The 18,462-nt window shown below is 43.4% G+C and overlaps 1 protein-coding gene across 4 annotated transcripts in view; it reads right to left on the bottom strand.

Annotated features, from left to right (window-relative positions):
• MAMLD1 (mastermind like domain containing 1) overlaps positions 1-18,462 on the bottom strand; it is a 333,866-nt gene that overhangs the window by 74,457 nt on the left and 240,947 nt on the right. Inside the window, exon 1 of one of the 4 annotated variants that reach the window (XM_067548116.1) lies at positions 17,938-18,150. The exons of the other annotated variants lie outside the window; for them this stretch is intronic. Within the exon in view, the coding sequence (XP_067404217.1) occupies positions 17,938-17,979 (42 nt within the window). The 5' untranslated portion in view covers positions 17,980-18,150. Of the gene's footprint in view, positions 1-17,937; positions 18,151-18,462 lie in introns of those variants that run through there. 4 annotated transcript variants of the gene reach the window in all.

The following is an 18,462-nucleotide window of genomic DNA, read 5'->3' as shown; positions in this document are numbered from 1 at the left end:
ATACGGCCCACCAACCTTTTTGGTCCAGCCCCTGGCAGTGGCGTGCGCTGCCACGACATCTCGCGGCGTTGTACTCTCTGGTGGCGTCGCACGCTGCCGCGAGATGTCGTGGCGTCGCGCGCTGCCATGAGATCTGCGTACTCTGGCGGCAGCGCGTGGAGCACGAGACACAGCGCTCCAAAAGGCAGGAGAGGGACAGTGCGGTCGTGGGGCATCGCGCAGTACTATAATTCTCAATCATTGATTGATTCTTTTACTCGTAAAATAGTAGTAGTTGTAGAAGTGAATTTACTGCAGTTTTTATATCGCTGATATCTAGCAAATAAAATATAATACTACATACAAATGGTTGTGCCTAGTATTTCGATTTATCGTATGTATGGCCCACTTGAAGTACATTTAATTCAAATCTGGTCCGCCATAGCAAATGAGTTTGACACCCCTGGTCTACACAAACCAAACCATTTCAATTATCGGAGACAATTTCTCTGGCTTATTTATTAAAGGATATATATTTCTTGAACTCAGAGCTATGTACTTTCCTATTTATTTAAAAGAAAGAGCGATATCTTGGAAAATAGATACGTCTGACAGAAACAATTTGAACTGCCATAGGCCTAAATAAACGCAAATGGAGAATGTTGTTTTATTTTCTTCAGAGCTCCATACATTTCCTGTGCTTAGAGAGGTCTCAGACAACCACTTTGTTATAAGTGCATGAGCTATTCAATTTCCAGAAATGGTGGCATTTGGGATGGTCAAACAGCTTGTATTATTTTTAAAAGGTTAATTTCTGCCATCCTGACTTCATAGTCCTATCTATTCATTAATGTATCTTGGTCGGTATTATCACGTTCTTAGTTTCTATTTATCAAAACTGAGTATAGCACAATTAATATACCTGCTCCCTGGCATTTGGGATGGTTCATACTATATGGATATTTGCATCTGTTCCATATTATTAGCCAATAGGAGGCCCATTCCTGCAGTTTTTACTCAAGTAAACAGTCCTGCTAAGCTCAGGGAGTTCTTGCTTGAGTGAGGTCTGGTTGATCAGACCCTAAACATCTATATATAATCTCTAACCAATTAAAGGCCTAAATAACCTGCAACCTAAAGAAAATATGCAGCAAAATAAGAGCATTAAAAACAAAACAATTAAAATGACCAGGGCCTTAATGCCTATAAGAAGGAAGGAAGCTTTTAACAGCACTAAAGTATAAAATTGATTTGTACACATATTTGATAAAAGTCAATACAATTAGCAAGTAACTGAATACTAAAAAGGGAAATTGATTGCACAAGGACCCAGAGGAATATCAGTCCATTCTTCTGCATCCTCCACCCTTCATAAAAATTTACTTTTTCATAATCCTGCCTAAATTCTTTCCCCATTAATAACCCCATTAACCAGCTATTCTCTTATTCCTATTATCGACAGTCCTACTTGAATCACATTTAAAAGTAGTTTTAGAGTGGCATATTCTGGTCCTTTTGCTGTCAGCCGTACCAACTTCCAAGCAGTAGCACAGAAGAATACTGGCTAATGAGCGGGGAGCAAAAGAGACACAAGAGAAGAGCTTATCAAATGAAATACCAAAGTTTAAATAAACGGATGGCCATATAACTGATTTGCTTCATCAATTTAGTCCGTTTCTACAGATCCCTCGTTTCGTTCTCCAAGGATAATGGCAAACTTAGCCAAACAAACAAACATTTTGAACCATGACCTAACAATGAGAGCGAGGCTGCATTGCTCAACTCTCCTGTCCTCTTCCTCTGTCTCTTGAATGCTACCTCACCACAGAACGTTAAGGCTAGAAGTAGTTATTCCAAGTACAGCAGGATACTGAATTTAGAGTCAAATCTAGACTAAACAAAGTGGTTTCTTCTAGTTTCACTCCAAAAGCAAGAGCGCACAAGAGAAGAGAGGGTTGTCAGCAAGTCATAGGAGATACTCTCGATCAGTGGTTCCAGCCTTTCCAGACTACGTACGGTACACCCCTTTCAGAAGTCTGAAGCCCGAGCCTCGCTGCTTGGCACTGAAGAATGTAACTTAGCTTTGCGGGGCCCCTGTGGCGTGGGGGTTCAGGCAATTGCCCTGATTGCCACCCCTAACTAACGCTGGTCCTGCACTTGCAACCCCAGTAAATCCGTCCCATGATCCCCCTAGGGTTCGTAATCCCCAGATTAAGAAACTCTGGATCTATGAGTTGATGGCCCCTGGAAGACCTCTGCGTACCCCCAGGGGTACACATACCCCTGGTTGAGAACCACTACTCTGTACCCTGCAGGATAAGGGCCTCAGCAGAAGGTGCAGGTAGATAGAAGGCTGAGGGTTGAATCAGTGGAGGGCATTTCTTCCTTATTCTGGATCTCGCATAGCAATAACTTGGGCACAAGTAAAAACAGAAACTAAATTGAAACAAAGAGCATTTTCTTTGAGTTACAGATTAATGCTCCATCCACTATCCCAGTACCAAAGCAAGTTTCCTAACTAGTGCAAAGAAACTGGTGTCAAGCTAGGACATATTTCCCTTTCTGCACCAATGTGGATCTGGAGGGACTAAGAACCAATAGTTCTACCAAATGCAGTCAGACACTTCAGGCTTCAGCTAGGAAGGTTCTCCTTCCAGAAGAGAGGTTTCATGTTACCACCAACCAAGCTATACAGTCTGACAAAAGTTGGACATCATATTGTCACTTTGCAAAGTCTGCAACGGAGATTTCTCCTCTGAGATTCCTCCTCAGATACAAATCCCCTCAGCTGCTAAGCTTTCTGCATTGACTCATATTGATAAGAAGTTCTCATAAGCCACAAACTGTCTGCAAGCTTTCAACAAATCATCTACCACTTGCAATTCAGTGCAATACAGTCTTAACTGTTCATGAAAGGTTCGGATCCAGCAATATACTCTGAGCACGTGCTTAACTTCCAGCACGTCAGTAGTCCCATTGAAGTCAATGGGTACTGAATGCCCTTCCCATAGTCAATGAGATTACTCACATGCTTGAAGTTCCAGCAAAGCACTTAAACACATGCTGATTAGGGACCAAAGGAATAACTTAAAGAAATCACAGGCCTAAATAAAAAGGTAGCCCTACTTCAGTGCCTATGATCAGCACGTGTGCTTCCGAGGGAATTCCTGAACCACAACTCTCTCCATGCACTCAAACCTCAAGTCCTATCTTGACCATCCCGCTGAACTAGTACATCAGGCTGAGAAACGGTCCACAGAGAGTGTGTTCAGTACCCAAGCAAAAGAAAGGAGCTCCATACGGTTGAGTCAGAGACTGCGATGTCAATGGGGCCAGCCAACTTACAAACCATTTCTTCCTGGACCATGCACAGCTAAATGAATACTAATCAAGAGTGCTCGAGCTTCCTGAACATTGGAAAGATAATACCGCCATTCCAAAAATCCCCAGAGTCTCAGACTGAATGCCACCTAAAGCTTGGTATTCTTGGTCACGCAGGAAACCAGAGGAGCTCACTCACACATTCATACGTATAGATCAGCCCTTATTCTCCAGTGAAACCTAGGGAGACTCATATTTTCTTCCACATATGGAGAAGGCTTATAGGGAGAACCACAGAAATCTCTCTTCCCTTCCCTTCTGCCTTTTACACTAAATTAATTACAGTTCCTTCCTTTGAGGAGCTACATATGCCTCCAGTTCCCTGATATCAGGTTGTATTCCTACATAATCATCCTATGACTCCCAAACCTTGGGCAGGAGAAGGGTGGCAGCTTTTCTTCCATGAAATCGGTGCATCAAGCTTCTCATAACCCTCTGCAGGAGAAGGAGTTTTAGGCAGCAGTTGCATTTGCAGCTCACATAATCTTCAGAGCCATCTCAGTAGGTCTGCTTTATATTGAGACTGATAGTCCACAACGAGCACTGGCTCAAAGCCAAACCCTACATATTGTAGACTCTGCACTAATGTCTAAATTAACAGATGCCTGCTTTGGTCAGTCATCTAATAGGTGAGCTTTAGATCAGCGAGAGAGCAGACCTTGCTTGCAGAAAAATCCTCCTAAAAATAAAGTTGACATGCTTAGAGGGCAATGTAAGACTTTTGCCAGCTGAGACAGATGGAAGCGAAGGTGCAAGCCGCTCTGCACTTTATCCCCCTCTTTAATACCTGCTGGCAGGGAGAAAAGTTATTGCACCAGCATAGACAGAGGGTGCACTTCTTATCTTCTGCTGAAGAAAGAGTCTAATTGCTCTTGCAGAACAAAGATGAAATAAAAAGGAGGAAAAGAATAAATTGTAAACTGAAGAAGCACAATGAAGGACAAAGAAAACCTTTATCTGTGGGTCCACTAAAACCTGTGCTGGAGGAACAGAACAGCAAGTTTCCACACACACACACCAAAAAGTGTTTATAGGTTAATTAGCAACTCCCAGGGAATAAAGCTTACAATGGAAATCGTAGCAGAAGCTTAAACCCAGCTGACCTACTGGGCATGGAAGTTATATACAAACTATAACTGTAGACACTGAAGTGGGGGGGAGGGGGAAAGAGTAATGTTTTCAGATCATAGTCTTGGTTAGCTGCATTTTCTTAATGATGTACATGCACACCAAGAACACGTTTGCTTTTTATTTGTGTGAACGTTACAAGCTCATGTAACACTAGGCTAATTTAACTGAACCAAGCTCTTGGTTCCATAGAAAGGGTAACAGTTTGCTCCACTGTACTGTGTGTGGCAGATGGTAAACCATTCAATGGTATAATTTTCAACAAACCTGGTGTGAAGGCCTATAACTATTTCTATTCACCATGTGAATACTAACAAAAAGGACTTTCTGTGGATTAGTCTGGGGCTGGGCTACTATGGTGACCATTTTAAATGATGAAATATTAGAAATGCAGTTACAGATATAGACACTTAGAAAGAAGGACTGGCCAGCCGCCAGCATCAGTCATTTAGCCTGCAGTTTGCCATTGCTGCCGTTCTTAGATATGATAAAATTAAAGCTACTGGCTTATGTAAGACTTCCGATAATTAATTCACGCCTTATCTTCACAAAGTAACAACATCCACAAATCAGTTCCAGGCAGGCAAGCATTATGGGTTTCCTTACACAACAGCACTTGACATTCTACATTACCGCAGCTCGCAATATTTCTATGCATGCTGTTTTTACAAAGTGAATCCTGACCGTATGTGGTTTGGGCATGAGAACATCAGAAATAAATTTAGAGTAGCTAATTTTGACTTCAAACTGTCTCTATGGAGAGTCACTCAAAAGTTGTGTATCTGGTCAGCTTTGGGGAGAAGTAAGGAGTGTTGTCATGAAAAAGAAAGAGTTGGCAGGAGATGTTCAGAGCTAGAAGGACTTAAGGCAAATAAGACTGCCTGATTCAAACTCTTTCCAGATGCAAAGCACATATGTAGAGGAGATTGAGAAGCAAAGTGGGGTGTTTTCTAGTTCTGTCTAGGACCTTCAAGAACTTAACAGATCTGTTGCTAATAGAAACCAAGCACTCCTCCTTCAAAACACAGAGCACCCACAGCATCCAAATAACAGCACTATGTATAATGAACAGAATTATTACCAATAGACTTGTCTCCAAGTCATAGTTGTCTCCAAGATCTTCTAGAAGAAGCATTTCTCCAGCAGCTCAGTGCAGAAATGCTTCACATTTATTTGCTTGTTTGCTTTCTGATTGTTGGATCTGTTCCCCATTCCCAAGGCTAGATTTATCCGTTTAGTTTAAAACTACAAAGTAATCAAAATCACTCCATTACAGCTGACAGACTTTAGGAGCCCTGAGGGGCTAAGGAAAAGCATCCCAATTTTCACTTATATCTTTCATGCCTGTCTTAAACTTTACATGTCACTCATCTACATCCATGGAATTTGAGAATACTGAATTTTAAATTGACGTGAGAAGTTATTTGAGGACACAGGACTTTCACTCGAAATTAAGGCTGATCTACCTTCTGGGATCTGTGACCAAGACTCACTTCTGATAAAGACTGAAAGCCGTTAATGCTCTCACTTTCTGCTTCAAGTCAAAGACAAGTGTTACTGCAACCACAATAACATCCATCCAGATCTATGTAAGGTTCACGCCAACCAAGCCCATGAATAAGAACAGAAGATGAGATAGAGGATTTCAAATTTTATCTATTCTACAGATTTGATTGGGGGGGGGGGAGGGGGAAGGCGGGGTCAGCCACAGGATAAAGGGAGAAAAGACAAAGGAAAAGTTTCAGAGAGCCAAGAACAATATGGATATTGAGCAAAGGATACTTCTTTGGGTGGATTTTGTCTGTGACTCAAGTACAGCTCACAAACTGCTCTATGTGATGAATATTAGAAAAAAATGCAGCGTAAAATATCACCCTGGGTGGTAAAAGGCAGAAAGAATCTTCCCCATTACACAAATGCCAATTTCCCACTGCAAATTACAAAAAAAAAATTCAATGATTAAATAGTCCCATATGTTTAAAAATCACTCAAACAATCCACAATTAAAGTACCTGAAAGACCCCCACCATTATTAAAAAGTAATAGATCTGATTTAAATTAGATTTTAGCACCTCAGTTTGAGTCTAAATAATAAAATCATCCTTAAAAGATAGTAGGGTTTTTTTAAAATCCTTAGTTGTGAAACAAATCTTAAAGCAGCCTGTGATCAAATCATCTTGAAGAATTATGTTTTAGTACATCAGCAATGTCAGGCATTTCAGAGCAGTAGCATCAAAACTAGATATTTGCTGCCTGGTAGTGAGTAACTCTCTTTGAAAAGGGAGGAACAAAAATTCTTTTCTAATGAGTCACCATTTGGCAGTCAAGAGATCAAAACCTTCTGCCTGTACTTGTGACTGCAGTACTGTACATAATTGTTTTTGCAGCCTGTGAGATTTTTTTAAAAAAATCAATAGACTTAATTTAGAAAATAAGTATCCTTAGAGAAGCCAGTAAAACCCAAGTCCTTAAACATGATCTACTGGGTTACTGATATACCAGAAAAGTTCTGAGATTATTTCCATACATGAATTTTCAGAACTCAGAATTTTAGTAAAAGCAGATGCAGCTGGTCATAGCAAAATGAAATTACTTTTAGTATCTATTCTGTATCTTTCTGTTAACCATACCAAATGAGTTTTTGATAGTTATTTTGAAACCATTATCTGACTGTATTGTGAAAAGGCATCTAGGGTTTGAGTGGAACAGTACAAACTAGAATATCCATTTAGCATGTTCACATAATTAACTGTGGCAAATATAACCTGTGAAAACCTTGGCTGATAAGCAAACTATTATAAGGTATTTCTGAAAGCATGTCCCATTTCCCCACCTCTTACAGAGCTTTTTCTTCATTACAGCTTCTATCATGGAGGAAGATACCAGTAAGCAATGTCCATTTAAAAAGAGTTCAGTTTGGTTTATTTGGATTGCTGGAGCCAAAGCACAGGTGGAACTGAAACATTTTGTTTGAAGGCTTCTGCTGTCAAACTTTCTTTGAATGTTAAGTTTACAACAAAGAGCTGATTTTAAATAATGTCCATATTTAGTAGGACTACAGTAATACGTTGGCAGACTTTATTTTAAATATAAATTTCAGGCTTGTGGAAGGTGCCAGACTTTTGGCACTAGAAAATGAAGACCACAACTAATCATAAGCACTTTAATTAGTTAACTATCACATCACACCCTTAAGGTGAGAGTATCATTATCCCCATTTCATGTAGGGGAAAGTGAGGTTATGTCTATATGGCATTCTGGAGCAAGCCTCCAACCTGCGTTGACTGACTTGGGCCGGTGCGCTAGCACTCAAAAAACAGCTGTGTAGACAGCGCTTTGAAGCTCTGACTCAGGCTGAAGCTCTGAATCCTAGTGAGGGGTGGATTTCAGAGCCCAAGCCACAACTTCAAAATGCTGACTACACAGCTAATTCTTATAGCGCTAGTGCAAGCTCCACTAGCCCAAGTCCAGAGACCCTGCCTGGGAAGCTTGCACAAGAATGCCGTGTAGATGTACCTCAAGAGGCTAAGGCCTACTCTCCCCAACGGGGTCCATTAATTTTAGTTGCCTCCATTTTTGGAGGCCTGACTGGAGACATGGACAGCTGGATTTTCAGAGGCATAGCGCATGTGCTGCTCCCACTGAAGTCCGTGAGAGCCCGGAAATGGAGGCAACCAAAATGAGTGGACACTTGAAAAGGTAGTGAGAGCATTATTCAGTCTCCTTGCTCATTCAGTCCGTGGCCTCTTTGCCAAGATTGCAAAGAAAGGCACCAAATGTCACATGAACATGTGTCCAGAAAGAACTGGAGTGGGACTTACAATTTGTTTCACATTAGCTATCAAACAGCCATGAAATGTAACTTTTGGTTACTAAAAGCCTTCATCTCTCATTACCAGTCCATTGAACCATCCAGTCCTTTACATGGATTGATTTTAATTTACATCCCATTTACCCTCAAATTAGGGGTTATTAGGGTAAATGGTACAGTAACCGGCTACACTTTGGGAACGGAGGAGGGAAGAAGAGAGGAGAATGACCCATCTCTTCCTATTACTTCTCTTGCCAATCCTGTCACTCCTGCCCCAACCCTGGGTGATGGATGCTAGGTTATTTCACATTTGCAGCAAAGTCAGTTTCAGAGTCGAACCCTACTGTCTTTACTCTGTCCTTATTTAGGGAAAGAGAGTCCTAGCAAATTCAATTAGAGAGTTTTGCCTGAGCAAGGACTGCTGGATTGGGCCCTCACTGCACTACTCACATACATGACCCCAAAGCAAACAGTAATCTTTTGTTTCTGCTAGAAATAAAACAGTAATATGTGACCAATTATATCCAGCCATATGTAATAAATTACATTTTCAAAGTAACTTCATCAAGCCTGCTCAGAGGTGGCCAATGTTGGGACGAGGAGATGCATGAAAAAGATCCAGCAGACAATACAGTTCTTTTCATGCAACACTGCCAAGGCTATAGAAATGCTATGTGTCTGCTGAGATAGCTAGACTCTCCCAACCTAAATGAAAAAACCTTCACGGTAAATATTAGAGCGCACAGTACATGAAGAGAAGAGATTCATAACGTGATTCATCATAAAACCAGACTCACCGCCTTCCTTCAGGACCATACAATGACATAAAAAAATGGTGCTCTAAGAAAAGGGTGAGTTCCACATAGACTGAGGAGACTATACAGCCCTGTGTGTTGTTACTAAGATTCTCTATTTAAAAAAATAAACCCAACTCCCAATCTGGAAGAAACCCAAGCCATATTAAATGCTTATTTGTTGCAATTAAGAAGACCTTTTAAAGTAATGCTTATAAACCTGAAATTCACAAAATGGTTGACTGGATTAAAAGCAGGACCAGGCAGTACTTTTGGGGAAACATTTGCTGAAACAGTAATGATAATTTTTCCCTAGCTATAAATCATTTATATTACTGTGGCTACAACTAACAAGTTAACACTACTATTTACACTAGTACCGTTGTATCATTAGAAGCAACAAGATTATGTACTGTAATTCTAATGCCAGCACAATTATTTTAACACCAAGTGTGTCAGATTTGACTCTATTCCCCCTAAATTAATTTCAGAGTAGTGGCTAAATAAAATAGCATATTTCTTTGTGCTTTTGTTATAACATGCTCATGTGCAGCAAACTGTGAAGAAAATGTAGTAATTAGAGGTTAAATTAATCCCTGACAGACAAGCAGCTTAGTAAAACTGGGCCCTCTTCACAAAACATAGCATAAAGCTTGCCAGTCTTTCAGAATATGCACAAAGAACATGTGAGATTGGCAAATACATTACAACTGCAATCCAACCAAAAGGAATAACATTTGAAAGTCAGAGTAAGTCTTCAAACAGCCAGAATTAACACCTAAATCTTATTTAAAACATGCGATTTAGAAATCAATGCCATTGTTATTGTAGACATCCTGACTGCCTGATCAAGATCAACAACTTGAAACTAAAGAGTCTTACAGGGCAGTATAGGCTTATAATCACAGTATGATCAACTTCTCATATTAACAACTAGAAAGCTACCTTTCTGGTTCTGATTTTAAAGTCCATCTCGAATACCAAAACTCTACTTTCTGCCTGCAAAAATAAAACGCGTTGCATAAAACTGAAAAATTAAATAAGCGTGGTTCGGAAGAGCTCAATTTTTAAAAATTCTTAGGTATGTAAATTCAATGATGAGAAGACCCTTCGCAGGAACAGAGTAGGTAAAAAAATGAATGCAAAATATGACACTTGGACACACAATTTTGATACTCTCTATTAATTTGTGTGTGTGTGTGTGCATCAAGTTCAAGTAAATATTTCTCTGACCCTCGTGACTGATGTAAAACTGTCTCATTAACCAGTTTCTAATTCCATCAAAATAAGGTTTCTTATTAGAAAAGTGAGAGGTGGAGAATCATTTATACTGCAAAAAGACCCACTGCTTTTCTACAGCTATTCACCCCAGGGCCCACCCCATACATACACTCCTTCCATCCCACTTGGTTTTACACATTACCTCTGAAAGTGGAAGGTGCAAAAAAACAAAACAAAACCCTAGCTTCCTCCAGGGCTAACACTGATGCCACTCAATAGATTGTCTTATTGTTTCAACCCACATCAGGCAGTTAACACCCTCCCCTGCAGAGGTAATCCATTTCACGTCTGTAACAGACTGAACCTCCAGTTGTCTGTACTCGAACTGGAGAGCACAATGAACCGCTAAGGCTAGGTCACCAGTTAGATTCAAAGGAAAACATCTTACAATCAAAGTGAAGGAGAATTGTAGACTCTCCAAGTTTACAGATCTGCTTGGGAGGGCGTTCATAACACTGGCTAGTCCTGAAATATTAGCTCATCAATGATTAATGAATTAGGACGTGCCTGAGGATGTACACGTACAGCACCGCCTTATTGATAAAGCTGCCAAGTTCTTTGCCGGGGAGCGGGATGCAAAGAGAGAAGCAAGGGTTTGAAATGGTCCACAAGAAGAAGCAGGTTTGTCAGGGCCAGTGACCAAATATCATTAGCTCATAACAGCATTTTACAGTGTGCAAAATAAAGATATGATTTTCGCTCACCCGTCTCCTGTCAGTGGCAGCCCTTGACGGGTCAATGTTCATCAATGGCTCATTGTGCTGATTAGGCAAAGCCTGGAATAAGGAGTGGTAGGAAGTGCCATTGCCCCCAGATGAGCCCTGGGAGATGCAGAGGCTGTATCATGCCCTCTGCTACATCTCTTTCTGAGTGTGGGGCCAGGGGCAGATCCGTCACCCCGAGGAGAGTCCTGCGAGGTTCAAAGGCACACAGAAGGTGATGTAAGCCCTTTGGGGCAGGGACAGCACTTAGCCAATGGGGCCCTGGGAGCTATGGTCATATAAATAATGAACAAGAAGTAATCCCTGCTTTACCGTTTGTGTGTGTGGTTTCCTAAACCTGGCACAGACCAATTAGCCAGCACTGCTGGATGATGCATGGGAAACGGGGGAGAGGGGCAGTGCCATGTCCCAACCACCTCCATCTTTGGAGCACCGTGTGTCCCCAAGGGAGCAGGGACAGAGTTGACCAGTGCTACTCATGGCACAGGGGGTGCAGTTGAATCTGGCCTTATGCCAACTCACACCGCCCCCACAACTGCTCTCCCATACAAGGGCCTGCCAAAGTTTGACCCAAACGTTGGTCGCCTCCATCTTACGCAGCTTTTTCCTTTCCTCTCCTCCAACAAGTAGCCATGAGAAGTGGGAGTATGGCACTTCCCACTTGCCTTCAAGGACACAGGGCCTGATCTGTGAACCCTTACTCAAGGGAGAAAAAGGACTACTCACACGACTAAGCGTTACCAGAACGGGCCCACCCAGAGAGAAAAGAGCATTATTCTCTCTGACAAAACACATTAATGAACACAACCCATTTCATGCAGATGTGCAATAATGTCACACGCCTTTTAGAAGAGATGATGTGACACTGCCTGCAAAACGCCAAACAAAGTAACCATCTTTTCCTCTGCTTAGAGGATACATTTTGTTTCCTTTCCCTACATTTTAATTGTTTATTATTAATTATTATTATTGAGGAGATTTACATGGGGAATAAAGAATCTATTTTTTAAGAGCTCATTTACCCTTTCTAGTTACCCCCCTCTGAGTTTATTACCTCTGTGACAATGCAACTGGTTGCTTTGAAATTGAAGAGGTCTTACATACGGAACTATGGACCCAGTTGTGTTATCCTTACTCATATCGAGAGATACCTACATCTGGAATTAAGGTGGCACCATCTGGCTCTCAGGTGACAAATATCCAGCAGAAAAGAGGGAGATCAATAACAAAGCATTTGGTTTTCCATGCAAAGCGTTCACAATAATAAAGAGCAAGAGAAATACAGAAAGTGATGTAAATGCATATCGTTTCCCAAAGCCGTCAATAGCTTGAAGAGGGGCAAAGAAAGCCAGAGCTGTTCTATTGATTGCCACCAAAGCAATCAATAAAATATGATGAACCTCCACCCAAAATAGAGAAATATTTCAGTTTAATATCCCAGGAACTCAGATACCATTGTGATAAGTGCAGCACAAATTGCCCAGTTAGTTTATTAGAAGCAATGGCCTTTCTGAGTATGCCCATTTTACGTGTGAGACAAGATAAAACTCTCAATGACCATACCAAAGTATCTTCTACATTTGGCATTGTAAGGCAATTTCTGAAGTTCTCCCCTCCAAATTTACTGGCAAGAAATGAAGTGCTGCATAATTTTAAGACTCAACATCTGAAAAAATTAGAACCGTCCCAACTGTTCTTTGAGATGTATAAAAGAACAGTTGAAAAACTTACAGCTGACTGGTGCTACCTAGGTTACCCGTCAATGGCATTGAAACTGGTATATTATTAAGAGAGGTGTATGATGGGAATTGGTTTATTGTGCTGATCCATAGTAACCAACTCCTGTTCGTCCATCATTTATCTCTCTCACCATCGACATATGGGTTTGTCTATTCACACTCTCAGCATTCTATCTGCTCCAACAAACAGTCAGCCTTTTTTGCTTGGATAAGGCGATTTTTTTAGTTACATCCATTATGTGCGTATCAACATTTATGGCAGCAAGATAATTGCTAAAGAGCTCAAGGGGATAAAAGCTCCCTCTTTATAACAAACACCCCCTTTAAAAAAAAATCAATATTGATATAAAACATTTCAACGCAAAGCTTTGGTGTATCTTCTGATTCCCTCAGTTTGAAATACATTTTTCTAAATGGCAAGTCAGACAGGAACATTGGACAGAAAGCTTTACTAATGAGTTAAAATACTGCTCACTCCGTAGAGGGTAAAAATTAGCAGGGCACAATATTAATCATTCCTTAAATAAGTGAGTGGCAAATCTGTCAGATATAAAGAGGGTTTCTTTGGAAACGTGCCATCATTATTTCAATTGATTTAACTATCTTTTTCTGAAAATCATACCAATTACTAATGAATCGTAACTTACCAGCACCTTCATCTACAGATTTCACATTGCTGACAACTCACAAATGGCCAGCAGACAGGAACAATGAAAACTTTGAGATTTTGCACTTCATTCAGATTTTAAAACCTCAGATAGTTTCCTCTTCTCCACCCCTTTACTCTTCCTCCCCCTATTTGCATAAATCTAATTACCCCACCCTTTGCTAGATTTAAGTGATCCTTGTACAGCTATATATATTTTTAAAGTTATTTTAAGGTAGCTTTTAGGGAACAGAAAGTAACATGGGACATTTATCAATTAAATGATTGGGAATCATCAAGTTGTACAATATTTTGCTTTCTTACTGTTCCAGCTATTCTCCCCGTCCCCCTCCGATTGTTTGTTACACTCATTGCAGCTAGTTTCCAGCTAGGTCCCAATCCTGCAATTAGATCCCGGTGGGTTGACCCTTGTTCCTGCAGACTTCTGATTGCAGGATTGAGATCTTTGATTATGAACTCTCTCAGGCAGTAACTATGCCTTCCTGTGTGTTCAGACAGTGCTTAGCACAAGAGGTCTCTCTAATCCTGACTGGGATCTCTGGGTGCTATCACCTAAATATTAAGTAGCCACAGTGGAACATTAAGAAAAATTCACTACAAGATACCCGATACAATGTATTTATAAGGCACCTCTTATATCCCCCCATAGAGAAGCCAGAAGAGGGGTAATATTTTAACTAGTGCATGTAGCAACTCTTCCAAAACACATCAATAGCTACCTTAGCTCTTCAAAGTCTAAAAGAATTTTCAGTTTCAAACTTCAAGGATTTAAAAGTTGAGTCCTGTAAATATTTGCCTTTCTGAATTTAAGTTATTAGTTGGAAGGATTTTTTATTTTATTTTGGTAATCAGAAACCCAGTTAGAAGAGAACAAGATTTGCTTTGGGCTGCTCAGCAATAAACATTAAATAGCTTTTCACTCACTGGAGAGAGGAGCTGTTAACTGCATATCACCGGCTTTACGATATACAGTATTTGTTTTTCATCCCTCAGCAACAGACTATTTCCTGGTTGAGTTTAAAAACTCAGTGACGTTCCTGTTTCAACCCACACATCTGTGTCACTGTCAACGTCAGTGGCAGGAAAACATTAGAAGTCACCCTTTGCTAATGGTTTCCTAACATGGAATTTCCTTCTATCTCTCTGTCTCCCTCAACACACCTCCTCCCTCCAAGCAGACATCTTTCCCAAATTGCTTTCCTTCCCCCTTCCAAACATATGGCAAGAAAGACAACTGAAAATGGTCACTGCCAGAACAGGGAGATTATGATTATTTAAGATGATAGTGTAACTTATTCACACTACTCTTGCCTGCCTTTGACTTAGAGGCGGGCGTGTCTATGTTCAACCAGCCTTTCATGGAAACTTCTCTTATACAAAACACATATGTTTGTCTTGCAAGCATCTGGCATCCCCCATCACGGTATTAGTGCCTCCCAACCCAATATCATACTTGTAATCAGCGTTCTTACATAAATGTATATGAAAATATAATTCTCAGGCTCAGTGTGTGGGCGTATTGTGCTGGAGAGCATGCCAATAACTAGTAAAGCAATATGGGAGACCATTACTTTTCCCCCTGTTGAGAATATGCTGTTTAGTATGCAAACTATGAGCACCTAGAGAAAAGAGAGATGTTTCTTTAAGGGGAAGAGCTGATTAGCTGCTCTAGCTGGCAGCAAACAGCTGGTCAGTCCGGCAGGTTCAAGGCCATTTCAGCTCCCTCTCTTATGGAGACACCATATGTTCCATCTCTCACATCAGCAGCTTTATTTTCCAATAATCTTGCTCCAGAAGGGAAGCACAAAGGCGGGGAGAAAGGGGAGCCCATGTTTTACACTTGCCTTATTATTTGCCAGTGTTAGTTTTGTGTGTGGACCTGCTAGCCTTCCTCTCAACCTGGGCTGAAAGCAGGCACCTGGGAATCCTTTTTGCAAAGAGTAGCAAGCAGAATGCCGGGGAGGGAGGGAGAATTCCCACAGTAGGGTAGAGATTGTGGTGCTGTGAGGGGCTCACCTCTGGTTGCAATAGTTACAGGTCCCACCAGGCCTTAGTGGTGAGTGTCTCTCCTTGCTGCCAGAGACAGGCGTTAGGAATTAACCGGGGATTAGAGGGCAAACCACAGAAACACTATTATATAAGAGGTGAAATATTTCCTCCCCATTGCTCAAGTTAACCCCCGGCTTTCTCCAGGCTCGCTTGCAAGCTGCGGGTTTCCAGCCCACAGCTCGGTCCCCAAAGAAACGCCAGCCCTGGAGGGGCGATGACCCCAGGGGGCGGTGTCGGCAGCGGCAGGGGGAAAGGCAGGAGGCGAGGGGTCCAAAGCAGTTTGTGACAGGGAGCTGCTGCACATGCCAGGCAGGGAGCGAGGGGAGAAGGCGCCCCCTGGCCCACGCAGGCTCTGGCATGCGCCGCCAGACGCACCGGGGAAGGGAGCAGACACACTTCAGCTCCCCATTTGCAGCTCGCCGGCGGGGCGGGGGGCGCAGGACAGGGCGGAGGGGGGTCGGTGTATAGGTCACCCGCCGGGGGGAGAGGGAGGCGCCTTGTCCGGCAGCGGTGCGGAGACTTCCTGCAATCCCAGCCAGGCGCCTAAAGGGCTGGGCGGAGCCGCGGAAGGGGCGCAGCGCTCAGCGGAGCCTGCGGGCGGCCCAGCGGGGAGCAGCGCCCGGTGCAGCCCCGGCTTCCCCGCAGCCGCTCGCTCTTCGCTGGCGAACGCCAGGCTCGGCGCGGCCCGCGCTCGGCGGCGGAAAACAAAAGCCGCCTTTTAAGGGGTTGTTGCAGGAAGGGCCCGAGAGGGACCCGAAGGCCGAGTCCGTGCAGGGCACGGCCGGGCTCCCCGGGCAGAGTCGCGCCGCTGTCCGCCCTTCTCGCTAGCAGAGGCTGCCACGGGCCGGGCCGGGCCCTCTGCCCGGGGGTGCGGGGCCGGGGAGCAGAAGCCGAGTGACCCCCCGCGCCCCGCAACTCCCCGGGGGGCGGTAATGGGGGGGGGGGGGGCGCGGACCCGCGAGCCGCCGCTGCTCGGTGCTGACCCGGCTAGTGCCTCAGAGGCGGCTCTTAAGGAGAGGAGGAGACAGCAGCTCCTGCCCGGCGTGAGTCAGCAGGCGTTTTGTTTTAAAAACAGCCCCCCTCTCCGAGACACACACACACACACGCTCTCGGTGTCGGGCCACTCCTGTTTACACGCACACGCCGCTTTCCATCGAAGGAGGCCGGGCTGCCAACTCTTTCCCAGGCAGAAGTCGGGGCTGCCGGTGCTCTCAGCTGGGTCTTTTGTTCAGATCCCGCCCGCACCGGGTGCACTTCACACTCCACACATAACCACGGGGCTTTTCTGCCAACACAACACACACACACACACACCCCCCCAGCCCGCCCGCTAGCACCCTCCGCCTGGGTCCCAGGAGTCCCCTTAAAACGAGGGTTTCTATTCTGCCGGGGCTGTTTGATCTAAGTTTAAATCAACCCCCCCCCAGTAATTAGGCTAAAGCAAGCCTTCCTGGGCTGCTGTGTTTACACAGGGATACTACAGCTTCAAGGGCTGAGTGTATTGGCAGTTTTCTAATCCTATTAGTCTCTGTGCAGTCAGCATTTAATCTAGGATAAAAAAACCAAGTCAGACAGTAGCTACTTCCTTGCCGGACGGAGTGCGAGACATTTCCTAATGAAATCAAATAATAATAATAAAGTCTGCTCTGCATTCATCGTCCCCGCCCAGTGCCAGGGTGCAGGCACCAGCCACAGGCTCTCCGTCTTCGTGTGTGCTCTCTGCCGGTGCTGGCAAAGGGCAGGATCGTGTGTCTCTCCGATCATGCACCCCCCCCCCCCCCCCAAGACAGTGCGTTTGTCGAAGAAATAAAACTGGGCCGGGACCTAGGAGAGAGACAGTCTCTGGCTGAACCGACCGATTCACAGAGAGCCGGGGCGCAAGTAGTCGAGCCTCTTGCTGCTTCCCAGCCAGACACGGAGGCTGCACTTTGTCTGCTTCCTTGAAGCAAATCGCCCGGAGTTTGAAATCTGCCCTGCCACAGACCTGCCTGGGCCACTTCCTTTTTTAAAAACCCACACCAGCGAAGGGATCACCTTGACTCAGCACCATTTTAGACACCCCCAGATCCCAAGAAGCAGCTGCCCTTCTCCCAGACTGACACCAGCTCATCAGAAAGGAGGATTCGGTCTTCTCACCAAGTTACCTGGTTTCTTTTCAGTTTTTAGATTCCCAGTTGTGATTTTACAAATCTAAACTAGCAGCAGAAAGCCAGCACAAGGTGGGCACTTCCTTGGACCACGTCTGAGAACTTCACAATCTCAGGTTCAGAGACGCTCGCATTATAAACTCTCCTAAACCTGAGCAGACAACTATTTAGGACCGAATTAAGCCCTTTCAAATTAACGACTACTTTTCCGGTCCATATCAATTTCGCATGCTACTTACTGGAATATGTGGCTCCATGACCCGCTGGGAAACCAGAAGCATCTTGGACTGGTGATCCACCAGCTTTTAGATCCACTTTGGCTGTATTTAGCAAAACCCAGCAAAGCAAAATACTCAAAGATGTTTTCTCCTTTTAGGTTCCAGACAAGTTCATCCTGGCGTTGCAGTTTGCTAATGATTCACTGTCTGTCTCAATCTGCTCACTACATTTCCATCAACCCACAGCTTCCTCACTGAGAAGGTGGAGTTTGTGGGGTTTAAGTTACTGATAGGCATATCTAACTGCTGTGTCACTCAAAGAGGAGGAGACACACACACTCTCACACATACACACACACGCACAAACCACTCTAGCCTTAAAGGGGAAGTATCACTTTCTTTTCCCCTTTAGAAACTGGATCCAAGGAATTATTTGTTCAGTGCATGGAGGCAAAGATTATACAGTGTCTATGCACAGTACTTTAACATGCAACTTAGCATTTTTATAGCCTTCCCCTGGACGTGTAATTTCATTTTGGGTAAAAG

Source organism: Emydura macquarii, unplaced genomic scaffold (assembly GCF_026122565.2).
Source record: "Emydura macquarii macquarii isolate MOO-44397 ecotype Brisbane River unplaced genomic scaffold, CSIRO-AGI_Emac_v2 contig_1253, whole genome shotgun sequence".
Lineage (NCBI taxonomy): Eukaryota > Metazoa > Chordata > Testudines > Chelidae > Emydura > Emydura macquarii.
This window is presented reverse-complemented; position numbering and strand designations above follow the sequence as displayed.